Source organism: Salarias fasciatus, chromosome 13 (genome assembly GCF_902148845.1).
Source record: "Salarias fasciatus chromosome 13, fSalaFa1.1, whole genome shotgun sequence".
Lineage (NCBI taxonomy): Eukaryota > Metazoa > Chordata > Actinopteri > Blenniiformes > Blenniidae > Salarias > Salarias fasciatus.
This window is the reverse complement of record NC_043757.1, coordinates 29,317,685-29,332,559: the sequence shown is the minus strand read 5'-3', so window position 1 is coordinate 29,332,559 and position 14,875 is coordinate 29,317,685. Positions and strand designations below refer to the sequence as shown.

The 14,875-nt window shown below is 51.4% G+C and overlaps 1 protein-coding gene across 1 annotated transcript in view; it reads right to left on the bottom strand.

The window, feature by feature from the left end:
* slc2a15a (solute carrier family 2 member 15a) overlaps positions 1-14,349 on the bottom strand; it is a 38,623-nt gene extending 24,274 nt beyond the window's left edge. Inside the window, exons 1-2 of the mRNA XM_030106822.1 lie at positions 14,305-14,349; positions 6,689-6,787 (exon numbers count right to left, since the gene is read on the bottom strand). Of these exons, the coding sequence (XP_029962682.1) occupies positions 6,689-6,787; positions 14,305-14,349 (144 nt within the window). The remainder of the gene's footprint in view (positions 1-6,688; positions 6,788-14,304) is intronic.
* Between the last annotated feature and the right edge of the window lie 526 nt (positions 14,350-14,875).

The window sequence follows — 14,875 nt, the reverse complement described above, 5'->3', positions numbered from 1 at the left end:
TGGGGACCGGTCACATGACCAGACAGCCGCTAAGCGCTCAGTTCAAACAGATCGTCAAAAAACTGTGCAAATTGTCGCGCCGCAGCCGCATCGTAATAAAAAAAAAGAGGCTTTTGGCCGAGTTGGTAAGCAGCTTACAGTCAAGTCGGCCACTTGAGAGCCACTTCACCTTGCCACAAATTTTGGCGCTGTCGGCAGGACGCAAGCACGAGCAGTGTAATATCTAAAGGCTGTTTTAGTTTTGTTTTTAAATAAGCATGATGATGATCAGAGTTGGGTATATAACGACAAGTAACGAACGTTACAAGTAGTTAAATTACTTTTGATGGGAACGAGTAGCGTAACGGCACTACTCCTCCTAGATTGGTAGTTAAACTAGCGTTACAAATGAAACGCTACGATCGTTACTTTTACAATGACTGCAAATAGAGCAACCAAAATATTATTTAAGCGGAGTTCTTTTTATTACCACCAGCAGATGAACGGTGGCCATACAAGCAGCTACTGGCTATCCGGGTCAGGGCTGATGGAACCATGAAGGTAAAATTGGTTGCCTTATATAAATCTGTGCCCCACTGACAACACTGCACTCCCTCCTACTGTAAATGCCGCTTTTAAAGGAACACTCCGAAGATTAGGGACCCACCCCTTTCCCTATCATTGACAAAGTTAGACAAGCTCATAAATACCTTTTTTGTGTCTCTGGTCCAGTGGCTGGATCCCAGCTGTTAGCATTGTAGCATTGTAGCATTGAGCTAACTTAGCTCGAAGCTTAGCTGGAAGTCAATCAGGAACTACGAAAGTGGACAAAATCCTCCTTCCAGTGGTCCAGGGGACGGCGTATCAGCACGTGAAGTAAATCCGAATGGTGATAAAACATTTTAAAAGACGTGTTTTCTTTTCAACAAGTTAAAATAACGTGTTGATACACAGACCTGCGCATGGCAGCGCTCCGCGAAAGGATATACCGGTGCACAGCTCCACGGAGCACTATGCAGTAACCAGTAGTGTAACTTCTTTACTATTTCCATGGAGTAAATCAAGTAGTGTAAGGCACTACTTTTTTCAAAAGTAATGAGTAACAGTAACTCTTTACTTTTTTGAGTAACGGACCCCAACTCTGATGATGATGCCAGTACATCCCGGTGCGCCTTGGCTGCCAAAGTTTAACGGGCCAAACAGAGACATGAAGTATGGGGACTGGAAAGAGCAAATGTGTGGCTGCCCCCCACAGACTGCACCCCCCCCCACAGACTGCCCCCCACAGACTGCACCCCCCCCCACAGACTGCACTCCCCCCCACAGACTGCACTCCCCCCCACAGACTACCCCCCACAGACTGCCCCCCACAGACTGCACTCCCCCCCACAGACTGCCCCCCACAGACTGCCCCCCACAGACTGCACCCCACAGACTGCCCCCCACAGACTGCACTCCCCCCCACAGACTCCCCCCCACAGACTACACCCCCCCCCCACAGACTGCCCCCCACAGACTGCACCCCCCTGACAGACTGCCCCCCCCAAAAGACTGCACTCCCCCCGACAGACTGCACTCCCCCCCACAGACTGCACTCCCCCCACAGACTGCCCCCCACAGACTGCACTCCCCCCCACAGACTGCCCCCCACAGACTGCACCCCCCCCCCACAGACTGCACCCCCCTGACAGACTGCCCCCCCCCAAAAGACTGCACTCCCCCCGACAGACTGCACCCCCCTGACCGACTGCCCCCCCACAGACTGCACTCCCCCCCACAGACTGCCCCCCACAGACTGCACCCCCCTGACAGACTGCCCCCCCACAGACTGCACTCCCCCCACAGACTGCCCCCCCACAGACTGCCCCCCCCACAGACTGCACTCCCCCCCACAGACTGCACTCCCCCCCACAGACTGCCCCCCCCACAGACTGCCCCCCCACAGACTGCACTCCCCCCCACAGACTGCCCCCCCACAGACTGCACCCCCCTGACAGACTGCCCCCCCCACAGACTGCCCCCCCACAGACTGCACCCCCTCACAGACTGCCCCCCCACAGACTGCACTCCCCCCCACAGACTGCCCCCCCACAGACTGCCCCCCCCACAGACTGCCCCCCCACAGACTGCACTCCCCCCCACAGACTGCCCCCCCACAGACTGCCCCCCCACAGACTGCACTCCCCCCCACAGACTGCCCCCCCACAGACTGCACCCCCCTGACAGACTGCCCCCCCCACAGACTGCACTCCCCCCCACAGACTGCCCCCCCACAGACTGCACCCCCTCACAGACTGCCCCCCCACAGACTGCACTCCCCCCCACAGACTGCCCCCCCACAGACTGCACCCCCTCACAGACTGCCCCCCCCCTTCAATGTCAGATGTGATAAAGACAGCCATGAGTTTCTGAACCTCTCCAGCAGATTAGAAAGGATGTCTTATGTTTCATTATCATGTGAGACAAACGTCCTGCTTTCAGGAGACACTGAAGCTTTTGTCCAGCCTCTCTGTCTAATCTCATCTCTTCAGACCTCGGCCTCCCAATTAGCCCATCATGTGGAGGCACATGTTGGAGGATCACAGCCAAACCCCCCAGCAGAGACACACACACGCACACACACACACACACACACACACACACACACACACACACACACACACACACACACCTGTGTTTAACAAAATTATTTCAATTTTATTTTAACCTATTGAGTCTCAGACATCTCCCTGAAAACATCTACACCCGACCCAGGACCGGGTCCACCACCCGACCCAGGACCGGGCCCAACACCCGACCCAGGACCGGGTCCACCACCCGACCCAGGACCGGGTCCACCACCCAACCCAGGACCGGGTCCAACACCCGACCCAGGACCGGGTCCACCACCCGACCCAGGACCAGGTCCACCACCCGACCCAGGACCGGGGGTCCACCACCCGACCCAGGACCGGGTCCACCACCCGACCCAGGACCGGGGGTCCACCACCCAACCCAGGACCGGGTCCACCACCCGACCCAGGACCGGGGGTCCACCACCCGACCCAGGACCGGGTCCACCACCCGACCCAGGACCGGGTCCACCACCCGACCCAGGACCGGGGGTCCACCACCCAACCCAGGACCGGGTCCACCACCCGACCCAGGACCGGGGGTCCACCACCCGACCCAGGACCGGGTCCACCACCCGACCCAGGACCGGGTCCACCACCCGACCCAGGACCGGGGGTCCACCACCCGACCCAGGACCGGGTCCACCACCCGACCCAGGACCGGGTCCACCACCCGACCCAGGACCGGGGGTCCACCACCCGACCCAGGACCGGGGGTCCACCACCCGACCCAGGACCGGGTCCACCACCCGACCCAGGACCGGGGGTCCACCACCCGACCCAGGACCTGGGGTCCACCACCCGACCCAGGACCGGGAGTCCACCACCCGACCCAGGACCGGGTCTACCTGGCCCTGGACCAGAGGGATGATGTGACTGGAATATTTTGTTTCTGCGATTGATTCAGGAAAAGAAAACAAGATGATCTCTGTAGTTTACAGGACAAGAGAAAAACCTGGGACATGGATTCAGCAGCTTTCAATCAGCATGAAAGACGTTATAAGAGAGGCGTTGTCCAGACTTTGACGCAGCTCAGTTGATGTTTTCAGGAGTGTCGGAGGAGCTGCTCAGGCCTCAGGACGGGGTGTCGGGTCACTGCCTGAGCTGACCTCACCGAGTCCTCTGCAGTGAAGCGCTGCTGAAGCTGGAGCTGCATTCCCTCTAATAAAGAGCGGTACTGTCCGCATTCCTCACACACTGGGCCGTCATTGTGTGGGCTGACGGAGTCTCAACTGCACATATTTAACAAACACACCCAGGAACCAAGTGCCCTTCATTTAACATTGATCTGGATTTCAAACATCATGTGACTACTAGGCTCTGACGCTCCTCAATCTTTCACTTATGTTTGATTATTGCAGCAAACAGTTTCAACTGTAGTGAAGTGATGAAGGAGCAGTAGATTCAAAGTCTGTGGTCAGTCTGTGGTCAGTGTTTACAGTCTGTGGTCAGTGTCAGTCTGTGGTCAGTCTGTGGTCAGTGTCAGTCTGTGGTCAGTGTCAGTCTGTGGTCAGTCTGTGGTCAGTGTCAGTCTGTGGTCAGTGTCAGTCTGTGGTCAGTCTGTGGTCAGTGTCAGTCTGTGGTCAGTGTTTACAGTCTGTGGTCAGTGTCAGTCTGTGGTCAGTCTGTGGTCAGTGTCAGTCTGTGGTCAGTGTCAGTCTGTGGTCAGTGTCAGTCTGTGGTCAGTGTCACAGTCTGTGGTCAGTGTTTACAGTCTGTGGTCAGTTACAGTCTGTGGTCAGTGTCAGTCTGTGGTCAGTGTTTACAGTCTGTGGTCAGTGTTTACAGTCTGTGGTCAGTGTTTACAGTCTGTGGTCAGTTACAGTCTGTGGTCAGTGTTTACAGTCTGTGGTCAGTGTTTACAGTCTGTGGTCAGTGTCAGTCTGTGGTCAGTGTCACAGTCTGTGGTCAGTGTTTACAGTCTGTGGTCAGTGTCAGTCTGTGGTCAGTGTCACAGTCTGTGGTCAGTGTTTACAGTCTGTGGTCAGTGTTTACAGTCTGTGGTCAGTGTTTACAGTCTGTGGTCAGTGTCACAGTCTGTGGTCAGTGTTTACAGTCTGTGGTCAGTGTTTACAGTCTGTGGTCAGTGTCACAGTCTGTGGTCAGTGTCACAGTCTGTGGTCAGTGTTTACAGTCTGTGGTCAGTGTTTACAGTCTGTGGTCAGTGTTTACAGTCTGTGGTCAGTGTTTACAGTCTGTGGTCAGTGTCAGTCTGTGGTCAGTGTTTACAGTCTGTGGTCAGTGTTTACAGTCTGTGGTCAGTTACAGTCTGTGGTCAGTGTCAGTCTGTGGTCAGTGTTTACAGTCTGTGGTCAGTGTTTACAGTCTGTGGTCAGTGTTTACAGTCTGTGGTCAGTTACAGTCTGTGGTCAGTGTCAGTCTGTGGTCAGTGTCAGTCTGTGGTCAGTGTCACAGTCTGTGGTCAGTGTTTACAGTCTGTGGTCAGTGTCAGTCTGTGGTCAGTTTCACAGTCTGTGGTCAGTGTTTACAGTCTGTGGTCAGTGTCAGTCTGTGGTCAGTGTTTACAGTCTGTGGTCAGTGTTTACAGTCTGTGGTCAGTGTCAGTCTGTGGTCAGTGTTTACAGTCTGTGGTCAGTGTCAGTCTGTGGTCAGTGTTTACAGTCTGTAGTCAGTGTCAGTCTGTGGTCAGTGTCAGTCTGTGGTCAGTGTTTACAGTCTGTGGTCAGTGTCACAGTCTGTGGTCAGTGTTTACAGTCTGTGGTCAGTGTCACAGTCTGTGGTCAGTGTCACAGTCTGTGGTCAGTGTCACAGTCTGTGGTCAGTGTTTACAGTCTGTTGTCAGTGTCAGTCTGTGGTCAGTGTTTACAGTCTGTGGTCAGTGTTTACAGTCTGTGGTCAGTGTTTACAGTCTGTGGTCAGTGTCAGTCTGTGGTCAGTGTTTACAGTCTGTGGTCAGTGTCACAGTCTGTGGTCAGTGTTTACAGTCTGTGGTCAGTGTTTACAGTCTGTGGTCAGTGTCACAGTCTGTGGTCAGTGTCACAGTCTGTGGTCAGTGTTTACAGTCTGTGGTCAGTGTCAGTCTGTGGTCAGTGTTTACAGTCTGTGGTCAGTGTTTACAGTCTGTGGTCAGTGTTTACAGTCTGTGGTCAGTGTCACAGTCTGTGGTCAGTGTTTACAGTCTGTGGTCAGTGTCACAGTCTGTGGTCAGTGTCACAGTCTGTGGTCAGTGTTTACAGTCTGTGGTCAGTGTCAGTCTGTGGTCAGTGTTTACAGTCTGTGGTCAGTGTCACAGTCTGTGGTCAGTGTTTACAGTCTGTGGTCAGTGTTTACAGTCTGTGGTCAGTGTCACAGTCTGTGGTCAGTGTCACAGTCTGTGGTCAGTGTTTACAGTCTGTGGTCAGTGTCAGTCTGTGGTCAGTGTTTACAGTCTGTGGTCAGTGTTTACAGTCTGTGGTCAGTGTCAGTCTGTGGTCAGTGTTTACAGTCTGTGGTCAGTGTTTACAGTCTGTGGTCAGTGTCACAGTCTGTGGTCAGTGTTTACAGTCTGTGGTCAGTGTCAGTCTGTGGTCAGTGTTTACAGTCTGTGGTCAGTGTCACAGTCTGTGGTCAGTGTTTACAGTCTGTGGTCAGTGTTTACAGTCTGTGGTCAGTGTCACAGTCTGTGGTCAGTGTCACAGTCTGTGGTCAGTGTTTACAGTCTGTGGTCAGTGTCAGTCTGTGGTCAGTGTTTACAGTCTGTGGTCAGTGTTTACAGTCTGTGGTCAGTGTCAGTCTGTGGTCAGTGTTTACAGTCTGTGGTCAGTGTTTACAGTCTGTGGTCAGTGTCAGTCTGTGGTCAGTGTCAGTCTGTGGTCAGTGTTTACAGTCTGTGGTCAGTGTCAGTCTGTGGTCAGTGTTTACAGTCTGTGGTCAGTGTCAGTCTGTGGTCAGTGTCAGTCTGTGGTCAGTGTTTACAGTCTGTTGTCAGTGTCAGTCTTTGAGTTTTACAGTTTTTATGTTGACGGTTTCTGGACTGTCTTCCTCTTCTGTTTTAAAGCACTTTGAAGACCTTGTGGTTCTTGTTGGACTGTATGAATAAAATGTGATGACTGATTGAAGACCAGGTTGCAGACTGTCATGGTGTCAGTGATTCCTACCCCAGCAGGAGAGTTGACCACCGCCAGGTTGTATCCATAAAGCATGGAGCTGCCGAAGGAGGAGAGGAAGGCTACGACCAGCAGGGAGGCGGTGAGGTGCTGCAGACAGAGCAGAGCACAGTGAGAATCCTGGACCGGGTCCAGACCTGCAGCAGCTCCTCCCCCGTCACAGGTCTGGACCGGCCTCACAGCAGGAGACTTTTCTTCTCAGTAGTTCATGACTTCCTGGTTCCTTCTCTGAAATTCGCATGCATAAATTCCTCCCCATCTCATAATGGATCTAAAAATCATTGTCTTTCAATATCAATTTCAATTGTATTTATCTAGAACATTAAAAAAGTCTTTGGCCAGCCAAAGTGCTAAATATACAGTACAAGATAAAACGGCCAAAACAGAACAGCTAACATAATCCTGAGAGACTGCTCCGCTGCAGGCCGGGGTGAACAGGTGGGCTTTGAGTCAGGCAGTCGGCAGACCGCCCCGAGAGGGCCAAGCTGGTCAGCTGACCTTAGGGTTCTGGAGGGCTGATAAGTAGTCTGGGTCCAGTCCCTTCAGAGACTAAAAACCAAATAAAATAATCCTAAAATCAATTCTGAACCTAACCGGAAGCCAGTGAAGTTCTAGTTCCTAGTCCTGGTTAGGAGACCAGCTGCAGGTGGTTCAGTTCAGACTGGTCAATGCCCACATTCAAGAATTTACAACAGTCCAAGCATCGTGTAATAAGGCTGTGTGGCTTTTTGTGGACCAGGCCGACTTAGATATGATTTGACTTTGGCCAGGGGCCAAAGCTGGAGGAAGCTAGCCTTGGCCACTGAGGACCTGGACCAGGTCGGGAAGCTGGGAGGACCTGGACCAGGTCGGGAAGCTGAGAGGACCTGGACCAGGTCGGGAAGCTGGGAGGACCTGGACCAGGTCGGGAAGCTGAGAGGACCTGGACCAGGTCGGGAAGCTGGGAGGACCTGGACCAGGTCGGGAAGCTGAGAGGACCTGGACCAGGTCGGGAAGCTGAGAGGACCTGGACCAGGTCGGGAAGCTGGGAGGACCTGGACCAGGTCGGGAAGCTGAGAGGACCTGGACCAGGTCGGGATGCTGGGAGGACCTGGACCAGGTCGGGAAGCTGAGAGGACCTGGACCAGGTCGGGAAGCTGGGAGGACCTGGACCAGGTCGGGATACTGAGAGGACCTGGACCAGGTCGGGAAGCTGAGAGGACCTGGACCAGGTTGGGAAGCTGGGAGGACCTGGACCAGGTCGGGATGCTGGGAGGACCTGGACCAGGTCGGGAAGCTGAGAGGACCTGGACCAGGTCGGGATGCTGGGAGGACCTGGACCAGGTTCGGGCCACCAAACAGGACAGTCTCGGGTTTAGTCTCATTTAATCTCAAATAGTTTGCGTCCGTCACGTCTCGGTGTCTCTCGTGGAATTAGGCAGCGCGGGAAGAGTCTTTCGCCTGGACCTTCAGAGGCAGCTACACCCGAACACCGTCAGCGAAACAAAGAGAAGCAATGTCACGTTTCCTGAAAATGGATTACAGGGGACCCATTTAAAGGGAGAACAGCAAGGGGCCCAGAACTGTCCCTGGGGGACTCCACATGTCAAAGGGGCCACTGAGGAGGAAAAGTGGCCCCTAACTGTACGCAGAAGGATCCAGACCGGTGTGGGGCAGTTCCTTCAGTGCCTCCACAGCGCTCCACGCCTGACAGAGCAGAATGGTTCACTGTGTCCATCAGGTCTAGAAGGACTGAACCAGCACCATTACCAGGGTCAAGGTTTACCAGCTGATCATTAAACACTTGGAAAAGAGCAGGCTCAGTGATGTGGAGGGGCTTGAAACCAGACTGAAGTAACTCACCAGCATTGGCCTGTTTTAAAAACTCTTGAAGCTTATTAAGAAAAGCTTTCTCTAAAACCTTAGAAATAAAAGGCAGTTTTAAAATTGCCTGAATTAAAACAAACACAAGGGAAACAAGTTTTTCTTAAAAGATTATTAAACCTCTAACCTGCCACGATGCAGAGGATGGACGCATCCACAGCTCAGACACTGGTGAGGGAGAAACTGAATCAAGACTCGACTGAGATGAAAACCCTCTGCGACTGATCACATGACAGCGAGCAAGGTGGACAAGGCCAACGGGGGGGGGGGGGGGGGGCTGAGGCAGGGGGGTCTAAAGGGGGTGGGTTCATTCAGCCGAGGTTCAGTCTGTGGCTTTCTACTCTACAGTCATCAGTTCAATGGAGTCTAAACTCTCAGTACAGAGACTCAAACGAGTTCATTACGTTCACATGCAGCTAATATTTGGGTTCAATATCTGGGTTTCTGAAACGTTAGGTGCTTTAACAGACAGAGAGTCAGACGCGTCACGAGTGTGACGCATGGCATGCAGTTGCATGGGGGCCCATGACGTGGAGGGGCACTCCCAGGTCGCGAAAAAAAGAGAAAAAAGAAAAGGAAAAAGAGGGAGGGAAAAAAAGTGCGAATGTATGGTTAACCAAGGTTGATTTTATGTCACAGCATCATACTTTAAATTTTCTGTGATCAATTATCCTGTGCTACTTTCATGGGAGGGGCGGTGGGAGCAGTGCCTCCCGGTGTGCCCTGAGTGGGCAAGGATACAGGAAGAAAGACACAGGCGGCACGATAAACAAAACTATGGAGAAGCAGAGGCAGAAAAGTGGCTTTCAGAAGCGAAAAATAAATGAAGCCAAACAAGAAAAAAGAGCAAAGCTCCCTAAAATAACTGGTTTCTTTATAAAGAAAGACGCCAGTTTCAACGCGGCTGCGGGGGCCGGGGGGCACAAGACGATGAGGAAGAGCACTCCAGCTGCACACCAAGGACCTGATAGACGGATATGCAGAGAGAAAAGCCAGGAAGGTGCAGCTGTAAGGTCAGCAGGGACAGGCAGAGCGGTTGTATTTAAATGATCAAGAGCTTCTAATCTGTTGTTCTGGAGCGCCGTCACCACACTGTGTTAGGAAGCTGAGCTGTAATGCTCATCCTCTTTTCTTTTTTCTTCTCCTTTTTTCACACAAGAGCATTTCTAATGACCGACAGATATTGACTGTTATGGGAGTTTTTTTTACCTTCATCTGAGAGTGTTTTTTTTTTTTTTTTCCTTGCCTTGTCTGAAAAATGTAAAATTTCTGGCATTGGGGGCACATATAAGAATTCTGCATGAGGGCCCAGTGCTAGGTAAATATGCCACTGCAGAGAGTTCCCCCGTTTACAAGTCAGCGCATTCAATCGGGAGCTCCCTTTCCAAACCACGGCGCACGTCATCGTGTTCTCAAAACAAAACAGCTCTGACCAGAATAGCTTTCATGTGTCCAGATTGGGTGGGATTTCCGCCAAAGCAAGCTTCTTTTTTGAACACATTGGATGGGTTGATTAAATGATTATGTGTTTATGACGTGTTCTTTAATCATACAAATACGGTTTTAACCTGCATTTTCAACCGAGATGGATGTTTGGGCTGCTTTCTACGAGTTTCAGATGTTTTTACGGGCTAGATCGACAGATCTGGCAACCTCCTCCACTGGCCTGCAGAGGCAGACAGAACGGTTGTTCTGTTGTACATGATTTTTCTGCAGGCCATACAAATCGCCGACTTTCAGAGGTAAGCATGTGCTGTGTGCGCGCTCAGAGTAACAGTTCATATGGGGCGTTACGGAAGCCTCACACGGACAAAAGTGTGGTTGAGCTGCATATTTCCGGTGAGTTTCGTGCCTACTCGTTGCTGGACTCAAAAGACCATGATTCATTGCAGATGGAGCATGTGCAGAACCAAAAGCAATGTACCGTTACTCGATATCTGTTTACACGGCGGCACTTTGGAGTTTGAAAAGGAGTAACCCAGCGATCTTTTTCGGGTTTTTAAAATCTCGAATATGAGCTTTTTGTGGGTGTTTACATGGCCACGCGCTACTGGGTTATTGCCAACGTTCCAGTTTGAAAAGGGTTTGAAAAGGGTTATTGGCTGCATGTAAACGTAGGTCGCCAGAGTCATTCAGAGAATCACCGTTTTCCCAGGAAAGCAGAAAACTGTAGAGGAGTAACACGGAGGCCGCGAGCGGGCACAAAGTCTGTGGTGGAAAATGCAGTGAGAAGGAAAAAACAGGAAGATGGTCACATAAGGCCCTTTCCCACTGGCCTAAAACCCCGTTTAGACCCGCTGACCCCCGGCTCCTCCTGGCAGTGGGAAAGGGTTTCATCGGCATTTAGACCCGGGTCCCGGGTTTTTAGCAGGTCAGCTTTCTATCGGCTTTAGTGGGAGGGACACATCCGGGAACTTACATGATGACGTCGACGCAGCGCGGCTACGTTAGCATGCTAGCTGTTGTTTCTGGACACAGCGTGAGATTTCCTTCAGGATGACCCAGCACTGCAGGACAGGAGACCAGAGAGCTGCTCCTGATCCAGGAAGAGGAGGTTCGTCCACAGCTAACGGGGACGGTGTTCCGCTGCATTGTTTACTTTCGTTGAGCTCTGTCACGCTGATGATGTCATCGACGTGGGACACCATCAGCGCGGGAAAACGCAGCGACGCCGCTCGCCAGCAGGTGGCTAGACCCGGGTCTGCAGGCAGTGGGGGAGGAGTCTAGAAGCCGATTGTTAGCGGGTCGAAAACACGGGTCGACCCGCTAGCTAGGGTGGCCATACGTCCGGATTTAGGCCGGACAATCCGGATTTTAAACGCCTTGTCCTCAAACCGGACGCTCATTTGTCCTCCTTTTTAGAGTTGCACCTGAATGTAACACTGCATATCGTCCAATGGTGTAAGACTTTGGTTAAAAACAAAAAAAAGAAACGCGGTTAAAAATGATTGGCTAATAGCAGTGTCACTCTGGTTTCTCATTGGTTGAAAAAATGTAAACAAGCCGCCCCTGTTCCTATGTGCTAGCTGCAGGTCTCCTTGAATGTCAACATTCTCGACCACGGACATCCGGGGAACTAAGCACGTTCGGGTGTGCGCGGTCCTTAGCAACCAGTGCGAGGGGGCAAACAATCACGGACAGTGCTGCAAGCGAAGCGTTTGTGTGGAGTTTGTTCTTGCTCAGAATTTGTTATAAATTGAGAGACACAGATGGGGAAGAATTGTTGTGTGTTAAACTGCACCAACAATGTAGCTCCACAGTCTCACTTGTCCTTTTATATGATACCGAGCGAGGCTGCTGAACCAGAGAGGAGGAGGAAGTGGCTGTTATAAACAGAACCGCCGACAGCAAAACACCGGGAAAACTGTGGCTACCGAAATTGGACTACACGTATGTTTGTTCTGCACACTTTGTAACAGGGAAGAAAGGAAAGTTTAGAGCTGCTATTTCCGTTTCTAGACTATATGGGTGGATGTGAGCTGAGCCTGTTAGCCTGTTAGCCTGTTAGCCTGTTAGCCTGGCATGCCAGACTGACTGTATGTATTACACACATATAAAGACTTAAAGAAATCCGTGTTTCCCCGTGTATCTCTGTCCATGGAGAGACAGTCTGGCGTGCCAGGACATGAGCTTGTTCCTTTAAACGTGGTAACAAACAAGCGCTAGCAGGCGAGCTAACGCTAGCTTGTTAGCGTCCTCATTTTAATCAAACTGTGTTCATCAAATAAAATTTTTTAAATAGACACCTTTTATAGCAACATTTGTACTGACCAGGAGCTTTGATGAGGTAGTGGTTCACATCTGGGAACCCAGACTAGGCCACTGTTTTGGATTATTTAGCCAGGAATCAGCTGTGTGCTTGTATGGGCACAAATGCAGCCAACCATGTGAAGCTCTGCCTTATATCTTGCTAAAAGCTTCAGGCTTCAGCCCATCCTGATGCTGGTGAGCCACACCTGGCACCAGGGACCAGTAATAAACTTGTGCTGCAACACAACAGAACGCTGAAAGTTTTAATAACTGTGCAAGCCCTCACGGTCGCTACGGTCCCTTCCACGTTGTTTACCCCTCCGGCCTGGTAACTAAGGAAGATCACGTGGTGCGTGACGTCACGCCGATATCGAGAACGCCGAAAAGACGGACGTCATTCAACTCAGAGTGGTCAAAAGAGCAAGCATTTATTTGCAAGAGCAGCAAAGGCGATTTACATGCTCATTGCACACTTTGTCGATGTGATGCTGACTTGAGCACCCAAAGAAAGGCGGCCATTGAAACGCACGCCGGCACAGAGAAGCACCAATGCAACAGACCGGCTGCAGGAGCCTCCTCCCTCCGGTTATTTTTTCAGGAAGCAACGTCACCTGAAGATGACCAGATATCTGCTGCAGAACTTTGTAACGTCTATCATGCACATTTGTTGTTTTCATAAAAAAGTTCTATATATTTTTTGCACTGCACTTTGAAATGTTTTGAATAAATACAAATATTATGAAAAAAAATCACTTTCTCAGGAATATTATTTTTTTCTAGCGCCCCCCCCACCTGTCCTCCTTTGTGGTGTTGTGGAAATGGCCACCCTACCGCGAGCTGCAGTGGGAGAGGGGTAAGAGAGATGTGTGGCACATTCAGTCCATAAGACAAAACACATCTAGGACACGTCCTGTTTCATGTCGGCTGCAAGACAGACTGTGTGAGATTTAGAGTCAAGGAGGTTCCTGAGCAGCAGTCTGGTCACAGCAGCATTGAGATCTGTGTCCAAACGTCCACCCTGTCCCCTCACCCCTCAGTCACTACACAGTGCTGGACCACATAGTGGACTTTATAGTCCTGAATCCGTTGGGATTCGGACTCGCAGTTCCCTACTTTTTCCCTCAGCGCTGATCACGTGACCCCCAGGCAGTACCATGGTAACCATGGTAACCAGATGTTTTGTAATATTTATTTTTTAATGTGCTCTTATTCTGCATTTTCTTTCCTTGTCATGTTTCTAATCATTGAAGAGTAAATATAAATATATTATTAAATTATTCCCGCTCGCGCTGCTGCTCTTTCGCCATTTTGCTGGAGATTCGCGATGCACCATGGGTAATATTGAGCTGTCTAGGGACCATCGATGCTCACTGTTTTTCAAGATGCACTGTGGGAAATTTCTAGTGCCCTTCTTTTTTGCTATCTGGACATTCGGACAGCCCTACAGACGGCGTCTTCACTGTGCAGTGCCCCTATAGGGAAGAGTGTGGACATTCGGACACAGCGATGGAGAACATGGAGAACATGTGGGGACACCCCTGGTCCAGACAGTCTGAGGACAGTGACCACAGAACTGACCAACACACACTGAATACACCGCTCCTCTGCACTCACTCAGGCATCCCTCCATCTTTTCTTCCCCACACATTACAGAGTGAGCTTCCTTCTGACAGCGATACCATAACGAAGCTCGCTGTAATGAAGCCACAGTCTTAAACTAGACTCACACAGAGGCTGATCAGTGTTCCACTGTATTATTCAAACTGCTTTACATCCCTGAAAAAACAAATAGTTCAACACATATAATCCTGATTAGAGCAGTGAAAGACATGCCAGTAGTGAGACGGTCACTTTTCAGGTTGAGCTGAAGACAACAGGACAGCTGAATATTACGGAGGAGGAAAGTTTCCATCAACTTCAGAATAGCTGAATCCTCCCTCTCTTCAACCCGAGCTTTAAGCCTCTGTGTCTGGAACAATCGTCTGGAAACTCACCGAGCTGATTCTCCCCTGCGACGGAATCAAAATCTCCTCCGCCATTTGGAAGCGTGTGTCCAGGTCCAGCAGTCAGGACGAAGTGGACATGAGACCAAACAGTAGCTGGAGGCAGAGACAGAGGCAGCAGGCGGGGCCTCAGACAGAGACAGAGACAGAGGCAGAGGCAGAGGCAGAGGCAGAGACAGAGACAGAGACAGAGACAGAGGCAGAGACAGAGACAGAGACAGAGGCAGAGGCAGAGGCAGAGACAGAGACAGAGGCAGAGACAGAGACAGAGGCAGAGACAGAGACAGAGGCAGAGACAGAGACAGAGGCAGAGACAGAGACAGAGGCAGAGGCAGCAGGCGGGGCCTCAGCATCCCACCTGAGGAGGCGCTACTGGGCCTCACATGATGAGAGCAGCGTGACGGGCTGAAGGGACAGCTGCTGGAAGCAATTACACTAACTGAATTCACTGGGGGAGGGGGGTCAGAGAGGGAGAGAGAGAGAGGAGAGAGAAGGAGAGGAGAGAGAGAGAGAAAGAAGGAGAGAAGGAGGGGGAGGGAGAGAGAGGGAGAGAGAGAGAGAG